The sequence below is a fragment of the Aythya marila genome (assembly GCF_965140915.1).
Source record: "Aythya marila genome assembly, chromosome: 5".
Lineage (NCBI taxonomy): Eukaryota > Metazoa > Chordata > Aves > Anseriformes > Anatidae > Aythya > Aythya marila.
The window spans coordinates 15,613,368-15,634,112 of NC_139046.1; the positions used below are offsets into that span (position 1 = coordinate 15,613,368).

The following is a 20,745-nucleotide window of genomic DNA, read 5'->3' on the forward strand; positions in this document are numbered from 1 at the left end:
TAGCATAACATGAGAACAATCTTCAAAATTTTATTCTTAGTTTTCACAAAACGTATATACTTTGGTGGACCGTGAAAGTACAAATCTAGCACCTTAATTCACCTGCAGACTTCAGCTACCTAGAAATTTCAGTTTTTCTTAGATTTGATATGGATCACTTCTACAAAATTTCTACTTACAGGATCTAGCCCATTTCAGAGTTATTCAATATCACTTCTTCTTCCACAATTTCTTTTATCCTGCAGAATATAATGGTTACCAAGGCACTCTAGATATCCAGATAAATATTCATCAGTAACATAAAGGTGCCTGGACCATGAGATACACTTAGAGAATCTTCTCTACTTGTATTGTGAAGATTTTTATACAGCAGTCTTTCCTATGCAGAAGGGGAGAGATAGACTTAACTAAGTCCTTAATTAAGGACTACTCTTGCTAACTAAAAACTAATGCTTCTACAAGTTTTTTATTTTAAAATTTTGTCTTTGATTGTTAAGTTTCAGGGGTTTAGAAAGTAGAAAAGTGTCCTGAAATCAAAAATATTAAAAAAATATTTTATTTCAAGAAGAATGCTCATATACTCTGGTATTTTGTGTAATCCTTTCTTAACACTGGTGTAAAACATACGTGAAATGCAGTAATTTTCTTTTAAATTCATGTTATCTACACTCACATTTCAAGCATACCTCTGTAAGCATAAATTATGAGTGCCTAAACATCTATTTGACATATATTGTGTTAAGCATATAATAAACAGACCCAGTTCCACAGAAGGATCTGTCATTTTATTAAAATAACTTTCTTTCAGAGCTATGGTTGAATGAAGATTTAGAAGCACAAGTTGTAGAAATATTAACAGTTTTGAACTTATATATATATATATATGTATATATATATATAAATTGCAAAGGAGATTTTATAGACAACGTAAGTGCTGCAAAATTGTTTGTACATTATCCTCTACCATGCTGCAAGTGACAAATAAGAGTATCCAGAATCAAAATAAAAGCACTTATCACTCAAAACTATAAAGATATTTGGGATACCTTTTTTAAAGACAGTTATCAGATTTATCAAATTGCTTACATTTCTGACACAATACAGGTTTAAGAATAGACGCTTCCTTTTCAAAAAAAACCCTCATGTAAGAAAAGAAAAGCATTGCTCATTCCTACATACTTAATTCCAAATCTATGTATCATATTAACAATGTTATATGTTTATTATGTATCTTATGTATTATAATACAATACTGAGGCTCCTAAGCCACATGTTGCACTTTTTTCTCTCTCAGAACAACTTTTCAGGGTCACAGTTAGCTGGGTACAGCACGTAACAACCTCAAAACTAATTTAAGTTGTCCTAGAAGCCAATGGCCTTTTTCTGTGTGTAATTATACCTGGTAACATTTGTGTACCCCATCCTTCAATATACATGAAATTTAGGCTACTATGTAATATTCTAGAGTAGGGATATAAACCAGGCTGTAACTAAGCCCAAGGCTGAACTGGCCAAAGTAGCACCGAGCAGCTTTTCCCATCAACTGTCCTGTCCCATTACCAGCCTTGCCAGGTCAAACAGAAAAAAACTTGCATTTTCAGGCTTCTATAACTTCGCTGAAAACAAGATTAATCCAAAAATGTAGCACCTGATTAATACTCATTTTAAATGAATTCGGAAGTCCTGATAATATCGCAGTATGACCATCTCCTTATAGCTGGTATTCTTAAGAGTTTTCTATTAAAAATCACATTTTTCAAAACCACTTTTTCATTATCTTCTACTTCAGAACTATGTACCCTTGGTCATTTTAAAGCATATCTGAATCTGATCTTCATACATCACCTGAACATACACCACTACATATGAAACTTCTCGAGCAATTAAAATAAGAACAGAAATCCCCTATTTAGCTCCACAGTACTTTTGTATTCATACAAACCCTGTTTACCAGAATCAGTTTAGTCAGCTGAAGTTTTTTTGCTGAATAATTGTCATAGAAATAAAGGATTTATAATTCATACAGTCTTTTCTCTTCCTAAGCCAATAAAAATGTACTATAATGTTACAACAACTTCACTCTTCCTAATATTACCAGCTTTTAGTAATCAGTGTCTAAATTCACAGTGAGGATACATTAAGCTTTTCTGCTTTGAACTTTAAGAAAAGTTTCAGGAATATAAGCAGTACCTCAAAAGAACATGTTTTCTGTACCAAATATTAGCCTATTATCAATATTACTATCTCCTAAAAGGTGATTTCCTCCTCCTTAGGTGACTCGTAACACATATTGCATTGCATATGGTCTCTGGGTAGAACATCCACCTTGGTGGTTTTTATTTTGAGTCTAAATTTGAAAAATAAAACCAGCCTCTTCACTCCAAGATCAAGATAATGCAATCTCCAGTCCCTGGATGATGTAATAAAAATGAGCTAGTAGTTGATACTATTCTTCTCTCTGCCCAGTCCTCATCCACTGACTCATAATTTACAATTTCCACTTTCAGCAAGAATTGCCATTCCACACTACGTACTATATGATATATGGACTCTCCTGAAAAAGTGCAAGGTCTGTAATCCTTCTGCACAGGAAGTGAGGGGAAAAAATTACACATGGTAACCAAAGTATTTTACCCTTCTAAAGGTAAATTATTTCTGCTGACCTAAATTTATCTTATAGTCTAATTTAGGCAAGGGATGTCTTTTCATTCTCCAACCTTATTTGTTGTATCACTATTTCATCCACAGAGACAGCTGTTTGTGGTATGAAAGGGACAAACACCTCAAATGACCCAGCAAGTACTAAAGTCTACATAGTCTTCAGCTTATGAATCATTTACTTGAGGGCCATTATACACAACAGTCCCAAAAGCTTTATTACTTATCTGTGTGTCTGTTTATCATGCATACTCATCCTTGCTGAGCATAACATATTCCATCTTTTATCACTTCTACATTGTTTTTTTCATAGCATCCCTAATCTAACACTTGTGGAAGCTGATGAGGATCTTGTCATAAATATTTAAATATAAAGATACTCTTTTCTAGATCAAGAACATTTCAACCTCTCCTTTAGAAAATGGACTTGCAGTTCTAAAAAAGAGTTCTCTATTCTTTCAAGATATACTGATTGATCTAACAGAAGATATCACTCCCTTTCACCTTATCCCTTGCAATGAGTCTCTCCAAACATTTATTTAAAAACTAATTGTGCTATACTAATTTCATCAGCAAACCATTATGCAGGTATACCATTATGCTCATCGCAGGTTAGAAAAGCAAATGTTACTGGTCTGTTTGTCTATATCTGCATTGTTTCATTAAAAAAGCTTTTTATGTAAAAGAGATTGTTTTAAGGTAAAAACAATGGTAACTCTGAGAAGGTGGTTGGGCGCTGGAACAGGTTCCTAAAGGCAGTGGTCATGGCACTGAGCCTGCCGGAGTTCAAGAAGCATTTGGACGACGCTCTCAGACATAAGGTTGGATTTTCAGGGTGGTCCTGTGTGGAGCCAGAAGCTGGACTCAATGATCTTTGTGTGTCTTTTCCAACTCTGGATATTCCATGGAAAAAGCCTAAAATAACCATGATGTTCTAAGGCTTAAATACAAGTACAAATTTTGAGCCAACTTACAAAAAAAATTTCAAACTTTTTAAAATAGGTTCATAAGATCCAGAATAACAAACTAAGCTGCTACAGCAATCATTGTCACTTAGACAAATTGTACATAAAGCACACTTATTACTGACTGACTTGATTGTCCATTTCCAAAATGACACAGAAGAATGAACCAAAAGGAAATAGAAAAGAGACCAATAGAGACATTTTAAGAAATGCTGAGTACAGGAAAAGTCAATGAATGAATGAAAAGCAACAAATAAAAACAAAAAAAAAAGGGTACAGACAGACTGACCCCAAGGGTTTGAAGCTATTACTCATAGATTTTCACGTATATGCAAGAGAAATATATCTACATGTCTATCTGTACAACATACAGAGATACTGTAGGTAGATATAATAATATAAACTGAACTCTTGTTTCAATTTGAAAAATATGGAAGAAAAATTCTGAGCACTGAAAAATGCATCTGAAAACTTAGAAACTCTTTCAAAACTTTATCTACAGAAGTAGTTCTTTTTCTTCCCAAACAAAGAAATCTGAGTGTGTGTGGTGGTCAGACCCAGTACAGTGTGAACTCAGAACGACATCAAACCAATAACACTAATTTTTTATTAAATTATTGCTGTCATACTCAAAGGACCTGGAGACTCAAAAAAAAAAAAAAAAAAAAAATTAGAAAACAAACACAAACCCATGAACTCTCATATAAGGTACCTTTTGGACAGCTTGGAATTGGTAAGCCCTGCTTGTTCTACCTCTGTTCATTATTCAGATGTTTTCAAAAAGTAATGGACACCTACGTCAGGCTGAAACAGTTACATGCATCAGCAGTACAAAGTCATAAGAGTCATACAGCTTCCCGTAGTGTTGCTCTCTCAACCATCAGAAATTGACACAGATCAAAGGCAGCTTTCTGAGAGAAACATGCAAATAACTAAAAATTACTTCAATTTCAAGCTGTTGCTGATTCACATCCAGTCAAACCAAAAAAGTGCTTTACTTGATTCATGTTCACTTTGGAAAGCAGGGTGAAAATCATCTTCTTAATTAAAACGAAGAGTCAGAGTCACGTCCCTCAGAAATATACAAGATTTCTTCCATTAACAGCATACAGTTTGGACCGGACAGATAATCAAACCAGATAACACAGTGAGCAGAACGAGCAAATTGAAGCGATGACAAGTCTGGCAGATATCCACCTCTCTGGGAAAATAATTTCAAACAGTAAATAAAAATACATATTATATATACAGATAATTCATCTGTATTTACATTCCCATTAAGAGCAAAACATGAGAATCCTCCTGCCTACCCAACTAGGTTTAGGTAATTATAACCCCAGGCCTGTCTTAATAATGTTCCCTACCTCCAAAATCACTACAATGATCTTAAACAGCCTCTTGTTAGACTATTTTTTCCCCTCACATATTCATATTTTAAATTATTTCTAATGGTACAATTACCCCAAAAAGAGTTTGACATTCTGCAATGGAAAGAATAAATAAAGCATTTTCCAGTAATTCCACCCACATTTACTAAAATTAGTACAGAATCATCTCTGGAAGAAAAGAATCTCTCTTTCTTTTGAATGCATCTCAAATACACTCAGCTGCATAGCTCCTTCACAGGGTATCAGTTTTAACCACCAGAATACTTGGATTGTCTGTTTACTATGTTAGTATCAATACCCCTTGATGGAAATAAAAGTAACATGGAAAAAGAAAAGTTACAGGAAAAGGCAACCACTGATACAACATTGCTTTTTTTCCCCTGTTCAATATGTTCTTGTTTCCCTTTTGTTTGTTTGTTTGGTTGGTTGGTTTGGTTTTTAGCAGAAACATAACAATATTGACAGATCACTCAAAGGTGTAGGTCAGTAGACCCTTAGTCCAAACTCATTGTGGGGTGTTAAAGCCATGCATTATTCTTCCATGAATAATACTTTGATTAGGTATCTGATATGGTCTACTTGCAGATGGCTATCTGCAGGTGGAATTTAACTTAAAAAACTGCACACAGGGCTTAGAATTTCAATGTCATTTCAGTGTGTTCAAAACTCGAAACCCCTGTATGACAGGACCCATGCGCTCTTTATTGGTGTCACTAAGGCCATCTCAACTGGTATTCTGTATGTAGTCTCCTGGAAACAATGAGTTTAAGGCAAGCCTTCAATCATAGGGATGATGGCAAAGAAAAGGAAAAATAAGATGTACGCACTTGCAAGGGAAGTAATAATGAGGAGGGGTAATAATCAGTTTTCTGCATGTTGGACTCAAAAAGTGGGAGCAACAGAACATAAAAATACTTAGTATTTGTGTCCTTCATTAAAAGGCATCCTTATTTAATCAGAAAATAAGATGAAGTACTACGTAAGTAAGTACTTAAAGTCTTCAGAATTAGCAATAAATAAGATTCACAGATTTTGATATCAATTTTATTGATCTAAGTACTCTTTAACATTGCTTTAAAATAGGCGGGACAGTTCAAGTGATCAAAGTGAAAGCAGATTTGTCTACTCTTAATAGCTGATTTTTCCATACCAGTATGCATCTAATCATTTATAACAAACTCATGGTGCAAATATTTTATTTGCACATAATATAACAGGCATGCAAGGTTCAGAATATAGAAGCAACGCTTAAAATGCACCTGCAGTTGGTCTTCCATGGTGACTAAAAGTAAGAGGAAATAGACATACTCTTGGGTTAAACCCTGTACTAAAGAAGTAGGTTAATTTGTAGTCATCGCTTTCTTTTCCACTGATTTAGTGTTTTGCAATTTTAAAAGGCAAGAGTAGAAATAAATCTTGACCTGAAGAATGTATTCTACATGTCTTGCTCCCAAAATGGCAGAAAAATAGGTACTCTAATCTTGAGCTTTTAAATGAAATTACTTAAGGGAGATTAACTGTTTGTAACAGAAGCATTTTGGTGCAAACAGCAATGAGGCAATGACTCATGTTTTGCTATTTAATATGGACATAAATCCTCCTCCTCAGAAAGCTCTGTTACAATTTCAGCAGTGAAAATGGCATCTTTTCTGTTTCTCCCTTCAAAGCCAGCATTTTTATCTTCAGACCTGCACAATAATGTAAGTAATATTACCATGTAAACATGCATATTAAAGCAGAAGCCTTCAAATTTCTCTTCTACATATGCTTATTCTGTCAGAGACAATACAATCAATTCATATTCACAGGGAAAACATGGTTAGCATTTTTAAAGTATGTATTTACGGTCCCTTGACTAGCTTAATTTAAAAACACTAAACTATTAAGGATGTCAATGTCTTAAATTTGACTAGTTTCATCCCCGTTTGACATTCAAGGAAACTGAGCCATAGACATTACCAAGCAATTCCAGAAGAAGAGCGCATATTGCCTGAGAAAGTCACGCTACACGCTGGTCAGCTGCACTTTTCATTCAGTACAAGCACAGCGTAGACCCCATTGTGCAGACCTAACCTCGCAAGCAGAACATAATGGTATTGCTGAGCACAACAACACTCCTACTGTGCAGCTCTGCTTATATGAGTTGAGTTATCACAGTGCTTCAACCCAGCTGGAATCCAACTTCCTGCTCTTCTCCAACTGGTAAAGAGAATCGAGTTGGAGCTACACAGGCAACTTTGAAGAGCTGCTTTCAAATGAGCGTAAACTGCTCCAGTGTCTGTTTCCTCCACTGTTCACCACCAACAATGTCTGGGGGTGCTGGCAGGGTGGAGCAGGTATTGATGGTAGAAGATAATTGACACCTGCCAAAATTAACTCACTGTTTTTACTTAAAAAATGTAGACTCAATACTTTTTTATTTGGGATATAATTTATGAATCTGTACATAAAACTATTGTCCTGAGAAAAATACTCCAAGAATTTCTGCTCATACCCTTCCCGTGCCCCTGGACCGCCACAGAAAACCCTGTGGCAACTTTCCCAATTTAATTCAAAGTTAGAGCGCATTGATGTTTAAGAAATAAAAACAAATTACATCATTCTGATGTAAAACCCACTGAAAACCAAACAGCACTACGTATTATGTTTGAAATTAAGTGGAAGATTTAACCTTAAAAATCTACAGAAAATTGCTGTAGGTAAAATTGTATTGATCCACTTGCAAAGCCAGAAGAATTCTCTTAAACTAGACAATTACTGGAAAATGGATGAGGACAAGAAGGATGGATAAATTACTTTCCTCCACATTAGCAAGAATGTAAGATTATGCTCTTTGAGGCTGCAGTCTTTCTTCATTACACTCTATTTTGACTCATTGATGCTGGGCACCTTTATTTATATAAACTTACAAAAGCATGTCTAGAATTGCTACAGATACTTTTCTAGCTACTCTAAGTAAACAGAGTCAACAACAGCAATACCCCTGGTTACTGCCCTCAGCTTGGATTCATACACACTTAGAATGATGTAAATGCATTCATATCAGTTAATTTATCCCTGCTGCCATACAGCCTCAATCCAAATTTGTTCTGCTATAGTAAACTTAAGAACAGTGGAAGAACAGTAAAGCAGACATTACAGAGATACACTGGGACTGAAATCACTCTGCAGCATGTTTCTCTACGCAAAGGGTGTGTGATTTTGAAATTATACAGTGACTAAGAAATATGCTCTCTCCATAGAATGTGTTAGGAAAGTGGTAGGTATCTAAAAATCCATTAGTACATACGGGGTAGATGGGCAAGATATTTTCAACAGTAGTTAACAAGTTCAAGAAAGCACAGCAATTGCACTCAGCCCTGCTGTGAATTGACACGGCTGACAAGGAGTGACTCAGCTAATCTGCACATTAGAGTAGTACACATTTGCAGAACCCACAGCCATGCGACAGCGTGGAATAAAGAAACCTGCTCCCAAAACATCTGCTATCAAGATACAGGCGATTATATCCAGAGCCTGATGCCTGTATTCCTCAACATTAACCCCTCCTAGGGCAATGCTTCGCAAAAAGAAACAAGCAGAAACATTGAGTTCAACACAAAAGAAACTAAAAGTATAGAATTTAAATTAAAAAAAAAAAAAAACCTGCATCATCAACAGTCCATTAAGATAATAATGTGAATATGAAATATCTGGTACCTTTCCCTGCTTGTATAAAAGTCTCAGCCAGGGGCAATAAGGCTTGCCTCAGACAGATGTATCTAAGAGATCTATGAGAAGTTTCCAAGTCTTTTGTCTTTTTTCTCATTCTGGTTTATTATGACTCATAAAGCAGAAAGCCATTTTTCTTCCACAGACAGTGGTGTTCATCTGATAGCTATAGGGAGTTCGCACTCAGTGGGAAAGACTTTTCAAGAAGTGCCTCCATGAGACCAGCAAGGTTATTCATGGAAAGAGTAGCAACATCAAGAACTGCAGGGACTGTGATATCCATGTAAAATTAGTTTTAACAGATTGAGGCACAGGATTTAGGGAACTCTTATATCACAGACAGCAGAAGCTAATGTTATTGTTCAAACTGGTCAGACCTGTGCACAGACTGATCTAGGACAATAATTATACAGGGGAAGGGAAATTGAAGCCTAAGGATGCCAATGCTGTTAATTCTCAAATCATATCACCGCCATGTTCAAATGAAAAGATTCTTGCTACTTCTGAACCACTAGCCTATCTTTAAAAAGCTTTCCCTGAGGCTAAAACTCTGTCTTTGTCTAGAGATACCACTTACAGCATCAGTTTTCCAACCCAGAGCTATTCAGTTTCAGAATCTGAAGCTACTTTCTTTTTATGGCATATAATCCTATAATTGTGTATAATTCAAACAGTTGGTTCTTCAGCCGTAATATGTTGTTTTTTTCAGACTTTGCCATTAGAAATCCTCACTGTAGAAATTGCTTCCATTTTCCTTTTCAGTCCATCTTCAAGACCTAAAGAGAACTTTTCTTATACAAAAAGCTGCCTCGGGAAGATTAAACAAGATGTCCCTTCCCAAAGCACTAGACCTTCTAAGTCAACAAAGGAGGTGAGAACTCTTTGAATTTCTTCATCTCAAGAACCATCTACATTCCCATCATGCTTACCTGGTGTAGAAGTCTCTGCTTAAGTGATGAATTCTGGTTTCTCTTGTGTAACACAAAGCTTCAGACTGAAGTTTGACAGGCAGTATAACCTTACCACCGTGTTGGCATTGAGACCACCAGCTGGTGGAACAAAGGCAAAAACATTGCTAAAGTTACCCTAAAATTAGCTAAATAAAACTGTTCTACAAGTATACCCCAGACAACAAGGATTAATTTTAAGTCTTTACAGAACGATTTCTTGTCACATTGCAAATTATTCCTGTCATAGCACATCAACTCAGGCATACACAGACCCAAGCTTGCAGTCCTAGTTCCTGAAGTCCTTAAATTATAATCTGATTTTCACCTCAGTAAAACAACCTTACCTTTACAAAGAGTGAAAATGTGAACCAAGACATAATGGAGCGTTACCTGCCTTAGTTTGTGGAAAATAGAGTATGTCAAAGAGCTCTGAATGCAAAAATATGTGAAGTTGTGTATCAGCACTGAGAATCACTATTCAGAAGAGTCTTAAAGTACTCACACAAATGACAAGCATTTGTCAAATCCCTGTCACTAACAGTGTATGCTACTATCCTGACTCTCTCGTAACTCAAGCATCTACTACAGGTTTTGGGGGAAGAGTAGCTGGACTACTATTCTCTGCTGCTTCTACCTGTCAGCAGAAACTGAATTTGAGTCAGAGTAGAGGGCCATGAAACCATCACATCATGATGTGTGAAGGGCTCCCAATGCCTAGAGTTAAGTAGACCTCAAGACAATAGAAGAAGCCACTGGCATACTGCAGTCACTATATTAAGGGGCACCGTCTTGTGACAGCGTTCTCAAGCTTACCATAAATGACCTAATCTTTCAGGGCTCTATACTTCGTGTATTCCAGCACTGTATTTTACCATCTCTTGCAGTTTCCATTGGATGCACCTTCAGTTCCTGAAAAACTAACACAATGCTATCATCTGGTGCCAAATCAGGCAATGGATACAAAAATAAATTAGTAATATTGAGCAACCATGAGGATAAAAGCTCCTTACAAGTACACAATGTTGTTATGAACAGTTGGAGCTTTCTAAGGAAGGTGATACAAAGGAGAATTATTGTGCTTGCACATTAATTATGTGCCATCTCAAAATGAGCTGTGCAGCTGTTAAGAAGTTATTTATTAAGTGACAGTGTTCATCTAAACAAAAGGAAAACAAACTCAGTATCCTGCTGGGCAGTATGCTAACCCTGTTGTATGGGATTTATCATGTAGAAACAACAAAAATTGTAAATACTTGGCTGGATATTCCTATGTAGATCTTTTCTAGGAGAGCATGACAAGGTTCTCTGAAGTCAATAGAACAGGTTTTACATATTAGAAAAACAACACACAGTTCTTTCAACTGTTTATGCTACGAAAAGGGGCAACCACACAGCTACCCAGTTTCTCATTATTATCTCACACCTGAAGATGATCTGAAACAGACTTAATTAACACCTCCAAAGGAGAGTTCATCAATGCAATAAGGAAGAGCTACCACTGCCCTGACACATCACAGCTCTCATGCAGACTTCCAGAAGTCCATTTAATGTCAAAGGGCTCATTAAATACACTATAGCTGATACCTTACACTCTCCAACCATTTCAATTGGTACTTAAAGACTCTGAGTGTAGATTCAAGATTAGTGTCACCTGATCTAAATCTGTTCTACTATTGAGGGGAGAACAGTCTACCAGGTTTGACCCCCTCTCCACTCAAGCTCCCACTTAAAATAGCATGAGCAGTCATGCAGTTGCTCATTTTATTGGAAGTGAGTATCTGAGAAGTGTTAAAATTACCATCAGTTCCCTAACTGAACTGAGACTGCATGGCTGCAGTTGCAAGAGAGCTGGCAAACAAAAAGCATCACAAACATGCTTTTTTTGCATCACAAACACAAGGAGAAGAAAGAAGAACCACTCCTCCTGATATGGCAAGAGCTTCATCCAGCTTAACTTCACCATGAAACTATATCATGAAACTTTACCTTCATTAATACCATAAACCAACCAAATCTACTGCTAAGTCTCAAAGACATTTCATCTGCTGTAGAGCCTTACTCCCATTCTGCTCCCCACTTCTCTTGTGTCTTTTTTTCTGGTGCACAAAGTACTGGATGACTGAAGTGATCTGTTTTAAAGCTAACCATTACTTTCACGGTTTGGCTCAGGTAAATTCCCTAATGTGCTTGTGAGGGAGAACAAGGGCTAGAACAGGGAAACAATTGGCAATAACATCTTCCTGCATTGACTGCGGCCTGAAAGACGCAAGAAAAATGAAACATTTTTCTCTTTTGTTTGTTTTTGTTTGATCGTTTTTGGGGTTTCTCTGAACACATTACTAACCTATACTTTGTACATTTCCAGCTGCTTCCTTAGCTGTAGTTTCAAATCAGCAAGTGTGATCAACAGAAGTATTTGCACAAATCTAAATTTTAATAAAAGCATGTGACTTAACATTGTTTCAGAAGAATACATCTACACTTTTCACTTTAAGGAAGCAAAAATATCTACTGCATATACATGAATTTATTTGCATAACAGAGTCAAGGTCATGCAATTAATTTATCCATCCAACTAAGTGAATCGAGAGTGAAACTTCTATATAATATAAATTGTAATTAAAAACAAGACATTATTACCCTGGAAATAATTCAATAAAGACTGAAGAATACAGTTTGCAGGTATAGTTGGAAGAATTATTTTCCAACACGCTTAAGATGACAGTTGGATCCTTCAGTACACTATCTAGGCAACAGGACCATAAATTCTGAAGCTGTATAATCTGTTATATTAAACAATGCTCACTTTTGAAAATCAACTACTAGAGTTATATTTAAAGGGAAGCTTTAACTGAATTCAAAAGCCGAGTTGCTTACCCCTACAGAGAAAATAAAACTTCAGAAACTAATACCATGAAGACTACAAACTAAAGGAAAAAAATAATTAAAAAAAAGTCTCTAAATTACTAGCTAGTTGTTTTGATGCTCACAGTTAACAACATATAAGATGTAAAGAGACTTTTAGAATTTAAGAATACTCTAGCTAACCAAAGATGGCCACAATAAAGTACAACTTTTTCTTTTTTTTTTTTTTTTTAATAGAAAAGCAGTAGGTTTATAAGCATTGAATTCTTTCCAATCTAGATAAAGTATCTATTCTATTGTCAAAAACTGTGTTAAAGGTTTTGGAGGGGGACTGTGTTGTTTTCTGAACTGGGAGATAGATTTACTCCAAAACCAAAGTACAGTATGTTCCCAAAAGGGTGAATAATTCAGTCTTCCACCTTGATAACTCATTATTACCCTGTTATTTTGAGTGTGACAGAAATGTCAAGGCCTGTAAGCTTTAACACTAAGCAGGCACAAATAAACAAAAAGTAGCTGAATACAAAATAATACAATACACACAACAATGCAAAACCCCCTAGGGAAAGCTATCAGAAAAGCCTTCAGAAAACAAACCACTATACAGTGTGCATGCTAGTAAATATCCCTGAATCCAAACTAAATTCACATCAGACAAACAATACATACTTATCTATTGGCTTTATGCCATAAAAGGGTAAGTTACAGTAAGACAACTGAGAGTAAGTGCTGACACTAAACATCAGCAAGCATGGAAACTACAGGCAAAGGTTCACAGCATGAATAAAAATTGATGTCCCTGAGCTGCTTATTGTCACTCTCCTGGCACAGGTCACGATGCCCCAAAGAGTCAGCGCAATGCACAGCATTCAGTTGCTTCAGTGCAAAGTCTAGCAGCTTGTCTTGATCTGCTGATGTTTTTCTATGATAAGCCAGCAGTCTTGACGCTGACATGGATGAGATAAACATGGCTGTTCTACTCTCTTGGCTCTTCTGTAGGGACAGCAATGTTGAAAACACATTCAGAATACAACTCTGGTGTAACCCAGAAGAACATCAAGCATTCAGGCTAAAGCTCTAAAACCTAGTTCCTTGGCATTTAGATGCCTCTCCCTCTATAGGCACTCAAATCCATTTGATTTCAATGGTAAGTTCATAGACATCTGACAGCCTGGTCTAAAGAAGTCCAGTTCCTCAACCAGAATTCAGGTTAATTGAGATTACAACAAGTGACATTCTTATTACGTTAGAACTTGATCAGTCTCACTGCAGAATGTTACCTAATTAAAATTGAGTACTCTGAGTAACAACAGTCTGAAGCTGCAGTTCACCCATGCTTAGGTCACACTGAAGTGACTCCAGCCACCAAGAGAGCTACTGAACCCGTTCCTTTGGCTTGCACAACTGTTTCTGTTGCTACACGATAAGCCCAACCAAGGAGCAATCCATAGTACCACTGTCAAATGAGAAGTAACAGAAGAGACAAAAAGAACAAACTGATGAAACTGATATGAGAGCTGTGAAACGAGCACCTCCTCACATACACAGTAGAGCAAGAATCAGTCAAAAAAACACAAACACACATTATTCAGGTACTAAAAACCTCAGAGAGTAAAAGGCTGTGCTGTTCTCTCCAACTCAGATGTCAACATATTTATTTTCAGACTACCATTGTAAGGTTTCAGAAGCAGATATCTAATGGGGGGTGGGGATGGGGATTCTACTAAACGTAAAACAGCTCTGCAGACAAGCAGCCCAGAGCATCCAAGTTCCAGGGTGGGAAGGAAAAGTTGGGAGGGGGTTTTGGAGGGAAAAGAGGCTAGCAAAGGAACAGAAAGTGGCTGTTTTGTTGTTGTTGCTGTTTTGTTTTGGTTTTTGTTTTCCTGTTTAGAATGAGAGCCATTACAACATGAATACTCTTTTTGGACTTCCACAGGAATTAATTACTAAGCATTAGCTTTGCTGTATCATACAAAGGCTTCACTCCATTATTCAGCTCCACTGTGCTGTACAAGAAACACTGCTTTAAAGGTATCCCCCTCAGTAAATTAAACATCCCCAACTCGCAGATTAGAGTTATATAAATAAGTGACAACATAAATACGAATGTGCCACAACATTAAATATTTCAGTGCTACTTGTAGATAAAGAAGGTAACAGATTTACTTTCTATTATTGCTCTTGCAGGGTATTTTTGTTTGTTTGTTTTGGGGTTTTGTTAAGTATATGGATTTGGCATCATCCTCTCCAAATGGAGCACAACACATAAATCATTAACAATTCATTTCAATCTCACTAAAGGAAGTTTTCCAGGGGGATTTTCAGAAATGGCAGCGGCTTTATGGATAACATCAAGGAGAGTCCCACATAAGGGACAACCTGAACGAAAGCAAATAATGCATCTGTGTGATAAAATGAGGCATGAAAAGACCAGACTGACATTGCTGTCAAACAGGAACAGGCAAAGATATTGTATTATAATAGATGAAAAAAATACCAGACAAGCCAAAAATATATACCTTTGTGCATTACATAAAGGATACTACTTGTGTTACACGCAGCTTTTCAACTCTGATTATGCCCTACTTGATGCAGGAAAGGCAATATAAAGCAAAAAGCTTCCACTGGATTAGTGTATTAACATACCTGGACAATCACAGCAAGCGATTGCCTTACAAAAAGCTTACCAAGCAGAGATGAAGCTACCTTTCAGGAATAAAAGACTATGCAAAGGCAAAAATGAAAACTTCAGCACAAGGAAATTAATATTATGTTTCCAGAAGAGCTGTTCAAGTAGAGAGAAAGCAGATGAAGATGTCAAGAGAAGTTCAAGGCCAGGTTGAAAAGCAATTAGTAAGATGAAAGACGTGGAGTAGAACCTTTTACCCTTTAACAAGGCAATGATCCAGTAATGACATATTGCTAGAAACATGATCTTTAATTGAGAAAAGAGCAGAAAGAACAAAGAAATTTGCTGCCATGGGGCTAGGGGGAAGTCAACCATGCTGCCTGCTGTGAAGTAAAAAATGAAATTGATGTGCATCTTTCCAACGATATGCACCACATGCAAACTGTTTCTTTTGAATTTCCCTAGAGTCAACAGACTACTCTGATTACAGGTACTACTTGCAAAAGTTTATAAATCCAGTATTTAATAAGGTTTGGCATTATATATATATATATTTTTTTTTTTTTTTTCTACAGTAGTATTAGTGGACAAAAAAATGCTTAACTAAAAATAATTGCACAGACCCCAAGAAGGGAAAATTAAGGCACTGGGAATACATACTCCAAACACTGAGGACAGTAATAGACTAGAAGAGCACTTAAAATAGCAAAATAAGCAAACTGTGAGGAATCTGCAGCTGTTTCTCCAATTACTAGGTATTGTTTAAAAATGAATATGCAAATCAAAATCCTTCAGAATACTTGTACTCTCAAAGATGATTTACACAATAGTTGAAAGAGATCTGTATTTTAACTATCAATGTTTAAGTTATTCCAGTAACTGCAGATAAATATTTTAAAGAACAAGGAGGAAAAACGAAAAACCAGAATGCAGGAAAGCATTAATATAGTACCTTCAACAGTATTTCCTAAAGACAACTTGAGAGATCAGTTTTGTATTCGCCTCAGAAAGCCCAGGTTTATAAAGTATGCTCAAATAGCTCTGCTACCAGTGTGTGGTAACTGCTCATGCCTTAGAGCAGATACGAAGGCATCGAACGATTGGCATTATTGATGTTAACACTCAGGGTATCTTGCAAAATCAGCTGCAGGGGAAAAGAAGATGAAGTACTACTCTGTTGGTGAGGGCCATATTAGAAACTCAGAAACGTTGGTACATCTACACAGGCAGCCTATTTATGCAACGTAAAAGAAAAAAATACAGTACCTATTTTTATCTTGTTTATACATTCAACGCAGAAGAAAGTAAAAACTACTACTGCAAGACAGAAAATAAAAGGAGCAAAGAGTAAATACACTAAAAAAAAAAACAAAACTATACATCATCATGAAGGTCAGTAATGTTTGACAGCAACATTTTATTAAATACCTGAGTAGGTAAACAGCCCTTTCAATATCATTGAGTTCTTCATCAACTGTCAGTCTTTCTATTTCTTCTGGCGTCTGTCAAGCGTGAAACAGAGATTATGAGTTTACAATGCCTTACTATTTCCTCATTTTAATCTCCTTAAAGCAACCCCTTCCTCCCCACATCCAGGGGCAGCTCCAAGAGTAATTTAAATTTAATCCTTGAAATCTCCAGCTTCAAATTGAGTCAAATAAATGGTTCCCCGGGAAAAGCTGGGAGGTAATGAAAGTACAGCTCCATGCCAGGCACTACCGCAATTAATCACTGAAAGGGAAGTATAAACAAGTCGCATGTAAATTAATATAAAGACTTAAGTTAGTCTATTTTTTTTTTCCCCAGAATAAGACTGTTAAGCTGCAAACACTAAGTCCCTGCTGCATGGGATTCGAGGCTGTTTATTCCAGGAGGAAGGCAAGCAGGCTTTAACACCGGGTGCCGTGCAAGCAGCCCGCCCGGTCGGGCAGCCGGGCACAAGCCCAAGCAGAGGCGATTTCACGCGGCTCGTAAAGCACCGTTCCCCTCGGCGCGGATACCTTCAGACTCCTGCGGACCGGCCTCTCTATAATAGTTAGCTCCTGCAGGTCTTCTATGTATCCAAAGAGATTGCCCTGGCTAAAATCCATCCTGGCGAAGAAGACCATCGGGTGCACGCACCGCCGAGAGCCTCCGGCGAGGCGCCGCTCCCCCGGCGGCTGGCGGAGGAAGGGCCGGCACCGCGCAACGCCCCCGAGGAGCGGCCGCGCCGCGCCCGCCGCCGCCGCCCGCCCGGAGCCCGGCCTCAGCGCGCACACTGCGGCAGCGCCCGGTGCCCCGCCGGGCCCGGCCCCCGACGGGAAACTTTCCCCGGCCGGGCCGGCAGCGGGCCGGGACAGCCCCCCCGAGCCGGTCGCCGGGGCAACGCGGCGCTACAGAGGCCTCCGCGGGGCAAAACTGCAGCGTCTGAACGCGAGGAGGGGGCGTAGCGCGATGGCAGCCCCGGCCCCCTCAGCGCTCAGACACCGGGGGCTTGTTCCCGTCCCCGTCCCCCGTCCCCTCCCCGGGGGTCCCCGCCGCCAGCGCGGCCTCCCCCGTCAAGGCTGCGGGCCGGGAGCCCCCCCTCACACCGCCCGCCCCCGGCCAGGTGTGCTCGGCCGTGCCTCGCCTCCGAAGTGCTTGGAAGGAGAATGATACGGGAGAAAGCTGCAAAAATTCTGCATGTAATGTGAAATGCCCAAAGCGGATTCCTCCCCCAGTGAATGCTTTCAAATTAATTTCATTTAAAGGAGGAAGATGAAAAGAAACCTTTGACATACTTATCAGGGAACTGTGAACCTGCAACAAAGACATCATTTCCACTCTTCATAACTTCTTATTCCTCATTTTTTGCTGTCCTTTTCCTCAGCCCTGCTACAGGAGCACTCCCTGAGGCATGCAGTTATGCCTTGGGAGCCATAGGACTTAGCCTGCCTCAAAAAGGTGCATTGGGGGTATAAGGGAGAGTGTTTCACAATAAAGGTATGCCACTTTCACCCCTGAAGGATGAACAAATAAACATGGAAACGCTACCTTTCTGAAGAATTTAATATAACAGCATGTTTGGGGTGGGCTAGTGAAGCGGAACGCATGCAGGGTGAGAATCAACAAACACAACCGCACCTGGCGTTCACCTAGCCAGGGAGTTCTCTGGGCTTTGAGACACTGGCCTTTGCAATTACTGCAATGGAAACAACCAAACAACCACATTCGTAACAAACAAACAACTGTGAATACTTTACAAGAGCTTGTCTGAGGACTTTGCAATATTTCACTGCTGCTTTGAAAAGCACCCATGACCCAGCAAGTTTTGTTGGTAAAGATAATTCCAGAAATTGTAAGGATTATACAATATTATGTAGCCCATTGCCAAGAAGTTGATTGACTTTTCTGATTGGTATCTCAGCTTTTATTTAGGAAAATAAATAAATAAATAAATAAAAATAAAAGGTGCGTTATTTTTCTCTCTATTGGATAGGCCAAGACCTGTGCTCAGTTAAGCCACTAAACCAGCAAAGAATTAAAGCATCTCCATTATTTCAAACATACATCAAAATTGCCAAGAGAAAAATCTGAACCAAAGTACATATAAAAATTAAATAATTAATTGTTATGTAACTGAAAACTGAAACAGTCAGTGTTTTCAAGACATTCTGATGAGCCAATGTGTACAACTAGGAACACTATTTTGAAAACCTTTTTTGCATAATCCTTTTAAGTAGAAAAAGTTACCAGACTGGAAATTGATTAGCTACCAATGTCCTCTCAAAGTCATTAACTAACTAGGCAGAAATTAAATAAATAAATAAATAAATAAGTAAAAAATCAAGCTTAATAAAATGTTCTCAAATTCAGAGTCCTGATACCCAAGACATCCAATGGTAAAGTATTAGGAAATCATCTTCAAATCCCAACCTTAGTCAGAAAAATCCTTTCACAAGTTTGTTCACAGCGAGTTTGTGATTATTTCACCTTGCAAATAGTTCTCATGAATCTTAAAGGTCTTCCAAGAGCAAAGACTTTTCTTTCATGTTCCTCAAATTAGGAGCTCATTGCAGTTTTCAAGTCAGGTATTTCAAAAGTCAGCTTTAAAGACTGAGGCATGTTGAGTTTAGCCTTATGATTAGGATGTTTTTTCATATTTATATTATATATTTTTTGTAAGCCACAAAAGAACAGGCTTTTTTATAATGATGCAAACAAGCCCCTTAATGTCTTTAAAAAGCTGTGCTTATAACTCAGTCCAGGCAACGTTACACAGGCATAACTCCTGTCAATTTTAAAATCAATAGATACGTGAAATATGTTTATATTAGATATGTTTGTAACATCCTGTAAATGTGAAAATCAGAATAAAGATGAGACTTCTGTTAATTAAATACCAGACCAGAATGAACATCAAAGAAGGAATTAACTTGCCACTATTCAATATACTTATCTCTTTTTGACCCACAAATTTTTTTAGATAGGGAAAAAAAAAAAAAAAAAAAAAAAAAAAAAAAAAAAAAAGCTTGCATATTTTGTTCCAAAAGTACATATATATGTTAATCTCCCCAGTAGTAAAGCTGCGGGCATATTCTTCCCAAATGGTCTTTCATTCTCATCTGTGATGAAAGTCACGCATGATTTCACTTCCACTGCTGCTGCTGCTTTCAGCTCCTCCCTTTTCCACTGCTCTCTCCTCGCAAATAAAGCTTTACTTCCAGCTTCATTCTCAACCTTGTCAGAGCTATTGTAATAGTATGAAGTGGTATTTCACACTGCTTTTGTGAAATCCAGAGTGAATTGGGACCTCCATTTTAACAGAGGAGCTGTGTAAGCCTGTAAAGTCAAAACAGGGTTGATTTTAAATAATCCTTCATTGACGGAAAAAATTGCAGAGCACCTGGGACAATAGCATGTATACCTAACTGAAAGAAGAGAAATGGTGTTATTTATGTGTTCTACTGCAATAAACTGTACGTGCAATAAAGATTCTGACTAAAACCAAAGGCAAGATAGTGGGAAGGATATGGCTATTCCTCCAGTACACTGGCTGAATCCACAGACTCTTGGGTGTATGGATTTACTGTGTTTCATACATGCGCAGTTCTCCTTTGCTACCCAGCAGCTGGGTGTCTACATTCTGGAAATTGCTTTGAAAAAGTTGCAATTCTTTACCTGTCACATGTTCCCAAAGAATTAACCTGTAAGCAAATTATTCCCAAAAGTTGAAAATTCAGGAAGTCTCAACATGCATTGCAATGCCCATGTCAGCTGAAATTTGAAAGAACTGCTTGGAGGATGTAGAAGGACATGCCAAGAAATGCTTTCAGACAAAGTGTATGTACTCCCCATTAAAAGGCTAGAATTTCCTATGCAAGGGCCAAACCAATAAGAGGAAAAAAAAATAAAAAATAAAAAATCAGTAGAATATATTTAGATTATTTTTAAAAGAAGAAAAAAAAAAAAAGGACAAAGCACTTTTTTAAGCACTCCCCTTCCCCTCTCCCCCCCCCCCCCCCCCCCCTTTTTTTTTGGCTTTTCTTTAACATGTTTTTAATTTAGACTTCTTTTTAGCTGAATATTGCCTTTCAAAATGAAGAGTTTCCTTAAAGGTC

At 37.7% G+C, this 20,745-nt stretch overlaps 1 protein-coding gene across 2 annotated transcripts in view; it reads right to left on the reverse strand.

Moving 5' to 3' along the window:
* Positions 1 to 17,423, reverse strand: part of PPP4R4 (protein phosphatase 4 regulatory subunit 4) — a 71,447-nt gene extending 54,024 nt beyond the window's left edge. For both annotated transcript variants that reach the window (XM_082761616.1, XM_082761617.1), the window contains exons 1-2: positions 17,167 to 17,423; positions 16,595 to 16,668 (exon numbers count right to left, since the gene is read on the reverse strand). In XM_082761616.1, coding sequence (XP_082617742.1) covers positions 16,595 to 16,668; positions 17,167 to 17,274 — 182 coding nt within the window. In that variant the 5' untranslated portion in view covers positions 17,275 to 17,423. The remainder of the gene's footprint in view (positions 1 to 16,594; positions 16,669 to 17,166) is intronic.
* Between the last annotated feature and the right edge of the window lie 3,322 nt (positions 17,424 to 20,745).